The sequence below is a fragment of the Pipistrellus hanaki genome, assembly GCF_964339955.1.
Source record: "Pipistrellus hanaki genome assembly, chromosome: 7".
NCBI lineage: Eukaryota > Metazoa > Chordata > Mammalia > Chiroptera > Vespertilionidae > Pipistrellus > Pipistrellus hanaki.
The window spans coordinates 79,479,119-79,494,119 of record NC_140509.1 but is presented as its reverse complement, the minus strand read 5'-3'; the positions used below and the strand labels follow the sequence as shown (position 1 = coordinate 79,494,119).

At 45.8% G+C, this 15,001-nt stretch overlaps 1 protein-coding gene across 1 annotated transcript in view; it reads right to left on the bottom strand.

The window, feature by feature from the left end:
* UST (uronyl 2-sulfotransferase) overlaps positions 1–7,890 on the bottom strand; it is a 240,870-nt gene extending 232,980 nt beyond the window's left edge. The window contains exon 1 of the mRNA XM_084890154.1: positions 7,146–7,890. Coding sequence (XP_084746280.1) covers positions 7,146–7,407 — 262 coding nt within the window. The 5' untranslated portion in view covers positions 7,408–7,890. The remainder of the gene's footprint in view (positions 1–7,145) is intronic.
* Positions 7,891–15,001: the final 7,111 nt, after the last annotated feature.

Genomic DNA, 15,001 nt, shown 5'->3' with positions numbered 1-15,001 from the left:
AAACCTAGTGAAAAGTTCTAACACTTTTGGAAAACATTTTTCCTAAAATTCATGTTATTTTATTAAAGAGAAACATAGATAGGAAGTAATTTTCTATAGATGTGTCCTGTATATTAAACCACAATGTGATTTTAAAAAATACATTCTGTATGAATTGCAATTTTATGCAAACACTCAAGATCTCCTTGGTAGCCTTGTCTTACAGTGAACAAGGAACATAATGGACCCAAATGTTTTCCCCCGCTGAGCTCATCAGCCCCATTCTAGTGAGCAAGTACAGAGACAAATACTCCCATCCATCGCGACATAGTCTGTTGTTCAAAATTTGCTACACTTGTATTCCACACCCAAGTCACAGGAATCCCTGTGACAGCTGTAAAATAGATAAATGCTAGCTAACCAGGAATTACATGAGAGCAAAACTCAGACAGCCAAAGTGTTTAATATCTGAAATAATCCATAACTGTAGAAAAGAACTCCCAAGGTTCTTTTGAAGAGGTTCTTGTTGACAATCAATTGTTAGGATTTTACTTAGGTTTTACTATATACCCATAACACTCTACTTAGCACTTTGAAAGTGACTAATGTAGAACATGAATTTCTTGTATCTTGAAAGGGTGCATACCTATGATACAGAGAGCAATCCATAACAGTATTGTGTTTCAACCAGTATCATCATTTGCAATTTCAAAATAAGTAGCAAAATCATATATCTGGTTTTGAGTCTAGTATCCAGAATACATAAAGAACACTTAAAACAAAGAAGACAACAACTCAATTCAAAATTGGGCAAAGAATGCAAATAGACATTTTTTCAAAGAAGATATACAAATGGTCAACAAGCACATGAAGGATACTCAACATGACTAATCATTAGGGAAGTGCAAAACAAAACCACAGTAAGGTACCACTTCACAACCATTAAGATGGCTTTAACGGAATACTGGAAATAACCAGTGTTGGTGAAGATGTGAAGTAACTGGCCCCAGCCGGTTTTGCTCAATGGATAGAGCCTCAGCCTGCAGACTGAAGGGTCCCAGGTTCGATTCTGGTCTAGGGCACATGCCCCAGTAGCAGGCTCGATCCCCAGTGGGAGGCGTGTAGGACGCAGCCTATCTATGATTCTCTCTTATCATTGATGTTTCTCTCTCTCTCTCTCCCTCTTCCTTCCTCTCTGAAATCAATATATATATATGTATATATTTTTTTTTAAAGATGTGAAGAAACTGGAACTCTCACACATTGCTGGTGGGGGTGTACAGCCATTGTGGAAACAGCGTGGTAGTTCCCCGGTAAGTTAAACATAGAGGTATCATAGGACCCAGCAATACCACTGCTAGGTATATACCCAAAAGGACAGAAAATGGGTGTTCCAACAACTCTGGTGTATAAACATTTGCAGCAGCACTATTCACAATAGCCAAAAGATAGAAATGTCCATCAATGGATGAATAAACAAACTTCATACAATGGAATATTATTCAGCCATAAAAACAATCAAGCTCTTATACCTGCTGCAACTTGCTAAGTGAAAGACCACATAGATATGATTCCATTTTTATGAAATGTCCAGAATAAGCAAATGTGCAGAGACAGAAAATAGATTAGTAACCACTTAGGGCGGAGTGGGGGAGGAGGAATAGGGAGGGGATAGGTAAAGGTTTCTCTTTGTGGTGATAAAAACATTCCAAAATTGACTGCAGCAATAGTTGCACTTATCTATGAATATACCAAAAACAACTATTGGAAACTATTTAGCTCTTGAAACTTTAAGTGGGTGAGCTGGGTGGTCTGTGAATTGTATCTTTTGCTACTTAAGCGTTAATAGCATATACTGATATATGCTTTATTGGGAATTCTCTTGCACAATAACTGCTCCACTCTTGACTTCTGCAGTGAAGAATTTTTGGTGAAATATTACTGTTTCTGTCCCCACTTCTGATAAAGGGGTTTATGTATGTCACTGTTTATTTAAAGCTGAGCTTCTATAATAAAAATAAATTCAGGTAAGGCAAAATTTATTTGCAGTCAAGTCTTAACTTTGTTCCAAAAAAAATAGCCAGTTATAACTCCTAATAATTTTAATGGCTACAATCCATCAAATAAGATGCCTGATCATTGTCCATCACTGTACCCCTGAGTATAGCTGCAGGGCAGCTACTGTTTCTGCTCCTACCGCTTCCCTCTTGGGAAGCAAAAGATACTATTTCTCTCAGGACTTAAAAAACTTAACCACTTTTGTTCTAGTTTCTCAAATACAAAACCAGCTAGTGTTTTAAACCTGGCTCGATGACAGGGAATTTTGAGAAAGGCAGTATCCAGATAATACATATTTATATGTATTTTTAAACAATTCATACTGAGGCTAGTCTACATTAAAAATAGTTTACAAGGCAGGATGCTTTTCACCATTCATTCTGTGTTGATGGAACAGACTGCCACAGTCAAATGCCACTTTCTGTTCTTCCACTAACACAGTGCTACTATGTCCCCATCCAACCCTATAAGATAAATTTGCAGCTATGAACAAGAATGTCATTTTCTTTTTAGGTCAACAATTTCTATTGATAACATCATATTTTATGCATTCGTTTCCTAGATGGCTGTCTGGAGCCTGGTGTACAATGTTTAAATCATCTGTGATGTGTGGAAGAAAAATCAAATTTGGCTTTTAAGATTTAGAGAAACTATTTTGCAAGATCTGGATGTCTATTTTCATATTTTCTTTTATATTCATTTAAACTTGGAGAATTTTAAATTCAATAGTTACATGTTTTTCACTCTCATTTTCTTTTTACTGAAAATTGTCATGCTCGTGTTTAATGTATTTAAAGACTGGCAATTCTGAAAACTAAAGTGATATAAATTAAAAATGGAAAGGAAAGCATATGAACTTGAGATCAATCCAACTAATTTAATTCCCATAAAGGCTAAATCACATATCCAAGGCTTGGTGATAAATCATTAGAGTTTGCCGGTTGTATAAGATCAGTAGTAAGCCATCTGGCTTATTCCGTTTACATCAATGTAACGAGTGTTATTCCAAGTTTTTGATATTTCCACAGCTCATAAGTAATGAGGCTACTGGCAGAGGCTGCAGCATAACCTAATTTCTGCGGGAGATTATATTTTTGTTTGTTTTCCATAGCAAATCAAAGTCTGAATGCTGCTTTTTTAAAAATCAAATAATTTCACTGAATTGAAAAGATTTTGGTCTCCAAGTTTAAGTATTGCAATTTGCTATCTTCATCTATTTACCCCAGTAATTGTGTTCTCGTCTCTCCACCCATTTCAAATAGGAAGAAGTCAGGACAATAGCAATCCTTGCACAATTTTATTCCCCCTAATTTTCTTTCCATTTTTCCAATTTGTTGCAGCAGGAAGTATCTTTAAGGAGAATAGACTTTGCCTTTTTCTGACCTGACTGGAAAGAAGAAACTGTCTGACCCTGACTCCAGCAGGAAAAGAAAGCATCATTATGGACTCCTCTCCTTCCCTTCCTCGCACTGCACTTTCTGGTTGCCCTGCTTCACCCCAACCTTAGAATGCCTAAAGCCAGCTGGAGCTGGCTGCAGCTGTTGGCTAGTCCTTTCCTGGAAACAATGGGGCTTAGGCAGCAAAGCAGATGCATTTTTAAAGGTTGAAATTTTAAAAAATGAAACCATGTACATCACTTTTAAAATAATGTATAAACCTCTATCTATCTATTTATCTATCTCTCTCTATCTCCCTTCTTCTTCTCAAATGCATAGGAAACTTCTTGAAAGCAATATTTTACTCTAAAACAATAGTTCTCAAACTTGAACTGGCACCAGAATCATCTGGAAGATTTGCTAAAACCCAGATTGCTGGGCCCCACCCCAGACTCTTTCATTCCCTGGGCCTGGGAGGAGACCTGAGGATGGACATTTGTGATGAGCTTCCAGGTGATGCTGAGGCAGGCCCAGGGACCACACGTGGAGAACCATGAGCCTAAACAAAGAATAACCCAGAGAGAGAGATAGAGAGAGAGAGATATCAAGAATTTATGATTCCAATTCACATCACCTCCAGTTGTGAGTCTCTGGGTGTCAAGTTCCCCAGGACATGGCAGCATCATGGAGATTCATACAGGAAGGTGGGGTTTAAGCAGACCAGCTGCTTGAGCTATTTTTCTTCTGCTGGTCCCTCAACATACTTAGTAAAAATATCAAGAAAAGGAAAGTAAAATTATGCAAATAAGTATGACCATTTTGAGCAGTCAGCTCTTTAGATTCCCACTTGCATTTTGGCTATATTTTTATTGTATCTCTTAAATTGCTCATAGTGCTATAAAGTGTGTACCTGAATCAGACAGATTTGGGTTCAGGTTTTGCCTTACTTGCTGTGGGTGTCCTTTCTCAAGTCAGTGAGGGAACTAATTCTTCAGATACTTTGGCCTTATAATGTTAAGGATAAATTTTACAGCCTCTTAAAGGGCCAAAGCCCACTTTTCCAAAAAAGCATTATATTTATATAACAAAACAACAAGGACCAAATTTGGCCAAGGGCATCCATACATTTAGTTCACATGGATGTCATATTTTTAACCCATAAGTTAGTCAGAAATGCAATGGCCAGTTCTAATATGAGTCATGTTCAATCCTTCAATTCTCCCTACTTCCCTGAGGGAATGCTGTGGACTCACCCTTCTACCCACTGAGCCCAAATGTATCAGGACTCGTTTTATGAAATATATGATGAAAGCACTACATTCTAGATATCACATGGATTTAACTTTCAAAGGGATAATGTGATCGATATTGAAGTGTCTTGATTATACCATCAGTGGCGCCTTTGTTCCTTCCTCCTCCCAGATTTCTCCATCCCCAACAGGCGTATCAGAACCATAACATGTGAGGCGCTGAGTGGTGTGAGACAATCTAGTCCAGCCCCTAATTTTACCTAAAAAACTTGAGGCCTAGGAAGTTTGGGCACCCTGACCAAAAGTGCTCTCAAGGGCACTAAACACAAATGTCTTCCTTCCCCATCCTCTGTATTTTCCCTAGACCAGTGGTCGGCAAACTGCGGCTCTCTATCCACATGCGGCTCTTTGGCCCCTGAGTGTGGCTCTTCCACAAAATACCTCGTGCGGGCCCACACATCCAGTGCGATTGGAACTTCGTGGCCCATGGGCAGAAGTCAGTTTTGGGCTCTCTAAAGAAATGTCAATCGTACTGTTGATCTTTGGCTCTGTTGACTAATGAGTTTGCCGACCACTGCCCTATACCATTGGCCTCCACATTTTGCTTAAAAGGAATTTGTAAGAATTCATTATCAGATTTTTGCGTAGAAAGACACCTCAGCTTCAAGTTCTTTCCCGAAGCCGGTTAGCAGTGATTGCTGTTGTTGGCAAAAATATAACCTTTGTAGCCAGCAGGTGTCTGTGAGCCAGTGAAGCTACGAAACTCCAAAACACAGAACTCTGGGGAAGAAGTGCTTGAGTCCCTAATAAAAGTGTGTATTACCCCAAATCCTCTAAAAAACCAGATGCTCAAGACTGTACTCTGGAAATCTGTTTGAACAACATTTTCCTTGAATTTTCCCTAAAGCATCTTGCAAAACCACAGCTCCCCGAAGTGTCTACTGAAATGGGAGCTGAGCTTCTGCATGTGGAAAGAGCTTTATTGTATCTGCCTTTACATTTCAGAAAGCTCTAACACCTGTCACTTTGCTGAAGTTGGTGTTTAGTTGTTTGTTTTTTTGTTTTTCTTCAAAAACAGTGCACTACCCAGATATGTGGCTTCAGCGACCCAGTGACTTGGGCGGGTGAGTGCGGGGCCGGAGTCCTCTGGCCCATCACCACCCCAGCGCTTGGGCGCCTTCCTCTTTCGCACTCGCCGGCGTGCGGCAGATGATGGCTCCGGTTTACCACCTTGCAGGTCTGCAACAAGCCGGCGCCCTACCAGCCTGGCCCCGCTTCCCCGCAGCCCCCCTGGCCACGGACTCGGGAGGGGTCTGCACCAGCCTGGCACAGCGCTCAGCAGGCGGTGCGCCCGGTCCGCGCGGGACAGGGCGCCGCGGGTCACGCCCTCTCTCCGGAGCTGCTCTTTCCTCTCTTTGCACACCCCCTTCCTCACCCCTGCTAACACATAGGCAGCCTCCCTCCTGATGAACCAACCACACATACACACACACACACACACACACACACACACACACACACACACGTTGGGCTTGAAACACGGGGCTCAGCGGATCAGATCGCCACCGCTGCCGGGCTGGCCCGCGCCCTCGGACAGCCCAGACCCCCGGGCACAGCCCGCTCCCCACGTCCCGGGCGCTGCGGGCCACGGGGTGAGGGGGGAGGAGGAGGGGCTGCCACAGCTCTGAGCCTGGCACTGCCCCCGGGTCACCCAGGCCAGCGGCCGGAGGAGAATCTGCGGGCAGGATTCGCAGAGCCCCAGCACCTGGGTGGAGCTAAACCCACCCGCACCGCCTGGAGGACGGAACTACGATCAGGACAGGACTGTGGTCACCACAGCGCCCGGGGTGGGCTGCCCCTTCCCCTCGCGTCTCCCCGCGCAGCCAGGACGGAACACACACTCGCTGATGCACACCCACAGACACCACCTGGTGTGGCGGCGGAGGCGTGGGGAGGTATGCAGCGCCCCGCCGGGTACCTGCCCCACCGCCCCGCCAATCCCACGGCCCCGCACCCCACCCGGGGACCTGCCCGCCCGCCAACCCACACGGCCGGCCGCAGCGCCAATGCTCCGGTGCTCCCCACCTGGACGGCCTCGGGGTCCCACCAGGACAGCCTGGGGTCCCCCCTGGACAGCCTCGGGATCCCCCCTGGACGGCCTCGGGGTCCCACCTGGACTGCCTCGGGGTCCCCCCTGGACGGCCTCGGGGTCCCACCTGGACTGCCTCGGGGTCCCACCTGGACGGCCTCGGGGTCCCACCTGGTCGGCCTCGGGGTCCCCTCTGGACGGCCTCGGGGTCCCTCCTGGACGGCCTCGGAGTCCCACCTGGACAGCCTCGCGGGGGCGGGCGGGGAGGAAACATCCAAAGTCCCCGGCGCGTCCCCAGTTCCCCCTCCCTAGACCCCTCACCCCCCACCCCGCAACCCACTCCCCCGCACAACTTGGCGCGGCCGGGGAGCCCCGCGCCCGCTCGCTCCTTACCCAAATACTGCCGCAGGTCGAGCAGGAAGCGCGGGGGCCCCCCGCCGAGCTGGTAGAAGAGGGAGCCCAGGCAGAAGACCAGCAGGGTGGCCATGCAGAAGCCGTAGTCCCGGAGGGAGAAGCGCAGGAGCGGGAGCTGGCGCAGCCGGCGCCTCCAGCCGCCCGGGCCGGGAGGGGCGCCCCCCGCGGGGGCCCCGCGGGGCCAGGGGTCCGCGCCGCCGCCGCCGCCGGGATGCTGCTGCTGCTGCTGCTTCTTCTTCATCGCCCGCAGCCTGCCCGCGCCGGGGAGAGCTCAGCATCCGCCGCGGGGCGCACAGCCCGGCCGGCCGGCCGCACATGGGCAGGGCAGGGCCGCGGAGGGCAGCCGGTGGGGCGGGGACGGCGGAGTTGCCGGGCTCAGGAGACTTTCCCGGGCATGGTCCCCGCCGCGGCCCGGAGCGAGCGGCCGAGGAGCCCGGCCCGCGGGGCCCCGCGCCCGGCCCGCTAGCGCCCCCGCGCCCCGCGCCCCGCCGCGCCTCGGGCTCGCTCGCGGCCGCCGGGGCTCGCCTCCAGCGCCAGCGTGGACCCCGCACCGGGCTTTGTGTCTTCGCTTTCGGCGTGTGTTGTCCCGGTCCGGGCTCCTCTGAAAAGCGGCTGGGAGGAACGGGAGGCGGACACCAGCCCCTCGCTCCACCTCCTGGACAGGGGTTTTCCTCCTTCTCCTCCCCTTTCTCCCGCCGGCGCTCCGCGGCCCTCTCTCCTCCCTCTCTCCTCCCTCTTCCCTCTCTCTCCCTCCCTCCGCTCGGGGCTCCGGGCTTCTCTCCGGTGTCACGTTACCGCCTCTGCCCGGGGAGGGGCGGGGGGCGCGGCGATGATTCGCAACAAGGAAGAAAGTTTCTGGGTGTTTTTCCTTTCTCTCTCTCTCTCTCTCTCTCTCTCTCTCTCTCTCTCTCTCTCTCTCTCTCTCTCTCTCTCTCTCTCTCTCTCTCTCTCTCTCTCTCTCTCTCTCTCTCTCTCTCTCTCTCTCTCTCAGTGCGATCTGGCCTCGGTTCCTGCGCCACCAGCGACCTCTGGGGGGCCCCGCGGACTTCCCTCCCGTCCACAGTCGCGGCAGGAAGAAGAAAGACTCCTCTAGCCGTGCATTTCATTGCACAGGCTTGGTTCTCCCTCCCTCTGCGTCCCGGGCTGTCCCCCAGGGCCCACCCAAGGTGCTGGGACAGGGACTCCGGACGTGGCTGAGATGGTCCGAGAGCAAGTGGTGTGCATTCGATTTCAGCGCGCCGCTCAGGGCCAGGCTTCCGCCGGGACTCCCGGAGCAGAAACAGCTTTCTTCTCGCTCGTCCCTCCTGCTGCAGCTACTCATCCACGGGAGCCACTAGAAAGACACAAGGGTGCGGGGTACAGAGAGACTAAGGAGGTCATGCCTCTGGCAGACCTTACACTCTCACTTCATCGCTGCCTCCCTTCCCTCCACGGGAAGGAAACTCCTGGCCCCGGGCAGAAAGGCAGCTTCAAATACAGCCCCGCGGATGGGAATGGGGGATGCAGGACAGGGCTGCCCTCAGCGGCCACACTTTGGGTAGGAATCACTGCTCTCCGCAGAAGCTGTAACACCCGAGGCTTTAGCGGCGTTCAGACCTGCCTGAGCCTGAAGCTCAGGGTGCTAACCTTTACCCAGAGCTGTCACCCAGCCAGGGCCCTTTGGTCTCACGATTGTAGGGTGATTAGAGGGTGAGATAGAACTCATTTTGGCCCAGGCCACAGTGAGAAACGGAAACCTCAACTTTTGATGTCTGTTATCTCTCTCTCTCTCTCTCTCTCTCTCTCTCTCTCTCTCTCTCTCTCCCTGCTCACTCTGTACTGTACACTCCAGTAGCTGACAGCTAGATTGAAAGAAGAACCAGGAGTCAGGGACCACTATAACTCCATGACTGTCCTGAAAACTGTTATAAAGTCCAATAACTGAAACATTTTCAAAGGAAAATTAAGGAATAGGACCCTGGGGTCAAATGCTTGCAATTTCAGAATAATTTGGTTGAACCAAAACCCATATGTGAGCATCTCTGGTTCCTGATTTGAAAGCGGTGAAGAGACACATAGATAGCAAGCTTCAGAGACGAATAAATGAAGTGGGTAGTGTCACACCCATATCCACAAGTGCAGGCACACAAATCCTACTTCCCAGTTTTATGTTGCCCTACCCTACCTAACCCACTTTCTCACCGAAAATCCTAATGATCTGTCTCACATTGCATGAATCAGAGATTTATTTAGATTAACACACATTATAGAAATGTGAATGCCCCTGAGGGAATTAAGCCAATCAGTCATTGCTCATTAATGTGAATTAAAACACTGAGTAGCCAGAAAAGGCTCCCCATTAATAATTTTTGAGTTAATGAAGAGAGACTACAATATGGGAGGATCAAAGCAATTTCCATAATAGTTTAAGACCACCTTTGGCAAATTGGACCTGTACTGAAGCCTGGCCCCATAATGTGAGTGTATTTCTTTAGAAAATAATGTGCAGGACCCTCTGGGCTCACAAGAACCACCCCAGGTCTAGAGACTTCTCTACAGAATGCACTGAGAAACCTTCTATTCATTCTCATAAGAACAGAGATCTGAGCAACCATGAGTTTATAAAAAGAAGAAAGGAAACAAACATCTCAAAATAAAAGTATGGGAATAAAAGTTTGCTTTTTTTTTTTTTTTTATCCTCACCCTAGGATATGATGTTTTTGTTTATTTTTTCATTGGTTCTAGAGAGAGAGGAAGTGAGAGGGAGAGACATATGGATAGGTTGCCTCCTGCATGCACCCCCACTGGGGATCAAGCCTGAAACCCGGGCTTGTGCCCTGACCCAAAATAACAGTGGCTTAAACAAAAATGAAAGTGCAAACAAGTCCAGAACCAGGCAATCCAGAGTTCATGAGCCATCTCCAGCTCCCATCAGGGACCTACCGGAGCGTTCTGTTCTACCCAGCATGTGGCTTCCATTCTCAAGGTCACCTCATGGTTCAAGGTGGCCTTGGGAGTTCCAGTCATTATGTTTATGTTGCAGCTGGCAACAGGGGAAAGCAAAAGAGGGAAAGAAAACTTCCTCCCAGCAGCATAGGTTCTTTTTAAACTGTTCCAAAAATGCCTCAGTCCTCTTCTTAGACGTCTTTGGCCAAACGATAGTCAGCTGACTACATTCACTTGTAAGGGAGGACCAGGAAATGGAGATTTCAGCTGGGTGCATTGCTGCCCCCCCCAAAATCAGGATGGTATTCCCGAAGTAAGAAAGAACAGGCCACTATCACGTGGCCATCAGCAGTCCCTGCCAGTCCCCCTTCCTGCCCCCAGCCTTTCCCTCTACATTCCATTTCTCTCACAGCAGCCAGAATGTAATTCCTCTGCTCGCAACTTGTCAGTGGGTCTTGACAAACTTAAAGTAAAAGCCAAAATCCTTCTGGGGCCCTCCAAGGCCCTTTGTGATCTGGCTCCCCTGTCAATCTGACTTCGTCTCCTGTCTCTTTTCCCTTCTCATCCTGCCCAGTCGTACATCAGGCAGACAAAACTTGCCCCTCCATCAGGGCCTTTGCATCTGTGGTCTCGTCTGCCTACCAAGTTCTTTTCCCATATTTCCCCAGGGTTTGTCCAGTGACTTCCTTCCAGTTTCTGTCCAATGTTATTTCGTCAAAAGACTCTCCCCTGACTACTCCATACGTAGTGCATGCCCGCACGTACATTCTTTCTTCCCTTGGCCATCTTTCATTTGCTCCATAGAACCTACCACAACCAGGAATGTTAGCAATTTTTATTTGATGTGTATCTTCCCTCACCAGGAAACAAGTATCATGAGAGCCGTGATTTTTGTCTCATTCCTTCACTGCTTTTTTCCCAGCACCTAGGACAATGCTGAAAGGTAGTTATCACTCAAGGGATCAAATCTCATTGCTCTGTGACTCAAGGTGGCCCTGTATCTTGCTAGAACATTCAATGATCATCAAAGGGATTGTTTGACATTAAAATATATATTTATTAAAAGGAAATGAATGAGTCCTTCACCCACTCCATGAACCCTAGTCTAATTAGAAACTCAGTTAATCCCTGTGTTATAAGAGCCCCAAAAATGTAAAAGGAATATGAGTCCAGGGGTTTGCCTGGTGTTAGCATTCCCCTCTGCAGAAGTATCCTTATTGTCAGGATTGTTGCTCATTTCAGGGACTGAGGCACTCACTCTCCTGGAAAACCAAGCTCTCCCAGCTATAGATCACCAACGCTGTGTTCAACCCTCTTCCTTTACTGCGTGGCTAAACGTAGGGCTGTTTCAGGAAAGTGTTTCAGTTGGGTGCCCATATTGCAATGATGGTAAATCACAAACTGCCCTGATCTGTTTCTCTGCCTTGGAATTGCGAGCCAGGTGAGAGAACAGGTTTTAATATAAAGATTAAAACATCGCGTGTTTCCAGTCTTGTGGATCCCTGGTCATTGTGTCTATGGGAACTTGGTCTTAGATTCTCTGTACGGTCCCCAGAATGCATCCTAAAAAGACCTACCAGCACAGGAAGAACAAGAGGTGCTCTCCACCCATGCACCCGTGTGACCCCGCCCCCTCTCTTAAGGAGACAAGCTGTATAAATAAGCAAGCAAGCAAAGAAAGAAAGCATTAAACAAAGGGCTTTTAAATCTTAAATGTTTTGTAATAAATAACAATTACTAAACTATTGGTCAAAATTGCTATGTTCCTAGCATCTAATCACTTTACATGAATTAAGCCTTTTAATCCTCACAACAACCTCATGTTGTAGGCACTGTTATTTTCCTCATTTTACACGTGAGGAAACAGACTAAAAGGATAATGGATATCAACTATGGGAAACCTCGTGGGGAAGGCTTCCTAGAAGAGATGGTACATGAGCTGGATTGTAGGATGAGTAGGATTTAGTTGCCCAGAGGGAATTCCACGTAATGAGAACTGACTGAGAAAGAGTGCAAATGGGTGTCTGGTAGGCAATGGCTGAGCCTGCAGAGAACTGCATCATTGCTAAGAATGGAATGGGGGAACACCAACCACAGAAACCAACTGGAGTTTTTCCAAAGGTTCTTTAAAGATTGGCCCCTTTGTGCCAGTGCCTGTCTGCCTCTTAGCTCTTAGGCAAGGTTTAAGCAGAACTCCTTGATTCTATTTTAATTAAATGGATGCTGCGGAGAAAGCAATATTAATATAGGGAGTACACGAAAGACAGACATGGCTTAGAGTTTTGCAGAAAAAAATCACTGATCCAAAATGATACTGCTAAGGGTAGACACTGTTTCATGGTCCTAACATCACACAGAGCAAGTTTAATTGCTGCCACTTGGTGGAATCTTCCAACCTTGAGAAAAGTGAGGGCCCACAACAGGTATTTTTCTTCCTACAGTGAATTTTCTTTAATAGTCTTTGTTTAGTCTACATAAAAAGTCTAAAATCATTTCGTTGGTTTACAACTAAAGACAAAAACCTTCTTAATAGTGAATGTCAAACTTAATAGATAAGAACTATGTCCCTTTCACAGTGTAGATTGCTGTTTGGTCCGTACTTTTAAAGCTCTTGGCAGTAGAAATGAGCACTAACTTTAGAGTCGATTGTCTGATTTATTTTTCACCATGCTCTAAATTGCATCTAATTATCTGCTTATATTTTTTCACATAAAAATTCTTGACTATACTCTTAATCTATGTTAATAGAGTTTAAATTCAATATACCCTTTCAATCATGCAATAAGTACGCATTTAGCATTATTAGGTGCCTACCACTCCGCTAATTGCCGCCAAGCAGAACAGAGAAGTGTAGGACCAGCTGTTCAGCCCTCCGAGAGTGTGCTCTTTGCCAGGGTTGTCATAGTAAATGAATTCGACAACAATGCGAGGCAGTATGTAATTAATGCTGAACTGTTCGTTACACACTAACAAAATAACGCCATTCCAATCTTCAGAGAAATCAAATATTCAAGGCATCTCCCAAAGAAATGCCTCTTCTTTAATTTATAAAACTGTCTTCCAAATCTTTGTCCTTTGAGTGTGGAAGTGATTTTTAGATTTGTGAGTTACTCATAAGCAAGTCTGATGAGTAAAGTAGATGATGGAATTATTTTTGGTAATTATTTTTGGTCCAAGAGTGATGTGACTCTGAAGTCATGGTGGTGATCTCCTCGTACTTTAAGTTGATTGTATCTGATGCACATTATTGTGGGGAGGAAGCCAGGTGTCAGGCCAGGGAGATGGAGGGTCTGCAAGGGGCAGGGACAGCCTAGGAAAGTGGAAATTTACATGAGGCCTCTACAGTCATTATTTCCATAATGAGTTGAATAATGCTTTTTTAAATGAACTTCGTGTAATACTATGTTACTGGTCTATTATGAAATATGCCTGTTGCTTTTCATGCTGTTCAGCACAAATATGAATTCCAATATGTTCATTTTGCCTTTAATTAGATCGGTGATTTGATTGACTCATCTGCCTTGCTTAAAAGGCATGAAAAGAAAGTAATAGAGTGTTTTTTTTTAATTATTAATCCAAATGAGCATTGTCACCTTCAATTTGATATTTGTTTAAATCAAATACATTGCTTAAAATAAAATTTAAAAATGACAATTTCTTTATTTCCTATAACTGACCACATCTTACTCCAGTGTCCTATTCCCTCAAGTGTGTGGGTTAGAGATGGTGGGAATTGATCTAGCTCAGCCTCTATTGGCTAGTAACATTTGTCCTTTCCTGAACAGTCTCTTGAAAGCCTACCTGACTAAATTATGCAACATAGGGTTACATTTGCATGGAAGGACAGTACAAACCAGACATTTGGTGACCAAAAAGTTGTTGCTTATATCTAAACTCTATGCAATGACATAACTTAGGAAAACTTAACTTTTAACTTATATTTAAGGATAAATGTATTTAAACTCAAAAGTTGCCCTGCCGCTATTCCCTAGGACTGGCCACTATGATATCATTGGCCAACTAAAGGCTCTATTAGAAATTGCTTAGTATTTTCTCTATTTTTTACAAATTCTAATATGCCTCTGGTATAGATAGAGTGAAAGGGAAAATGTTCACCAGTTGCTTTCTTGTTATTTTTAGTTGCCTTTTACTCAGCCATGTACCCACAGAATTGTATCTCTGGCCAACCTTAACTCCTCATTTCCAAGATCCTTGTCAATTCACAATGCTAAGCTGGTACTTTCCGCATTTTAAAGGTCACTGTTTGGTGTTAATGTGTAAGAGCCAAAATTGATATGGAAATGATATCCTTTTTTTCTCCCTTCTTAACCATGTCATTAGTTCTTGTTCAATGGGCATGTCACATACCTTCCTGTCTTCTTAGAGAAAAATATTGTTCAAGCTTTGCAAAAAGTACTTTAGAACAATTTTTTGAACAACAGCCAAACACTGAACTGTGAAACTGGAGAGTCAGCTCTCCAGTCAAAAATCTTTATAGAATAAAGATCGTCAAGGTCATTTTAATAGATTGTTTAGGAAAATAATAGAGCTGGAAATATAATATTCCAGCTCTGCACATTACTAGCTTTCTGACCTAAGGCCAAATACTTGTCCTCCTAGCACCTCAGTTTTCACTTCCGTAAAGAATGGGTAATAAGGACTACACTCCTGGGCTCACACGGCTCTTGGATGAGGCTTACCTGGTAGGAGACAAACATCACCAGCTAGCTGCCTTTCTCTCTGTGGCATTTGCAGTGGAGTGATCTAAGAAATTCTTGGGTTTAAGAATTTATATTAGGGAATTTTTTTTTCAAAGAGCAAACAATTTGGAGGAAGAGGCCCAGGTCTTGGACTTACCTGGGAAGTATGTGATCTTTGGCATACTTCCTGAGTGTGCTCCGAGTCTCATT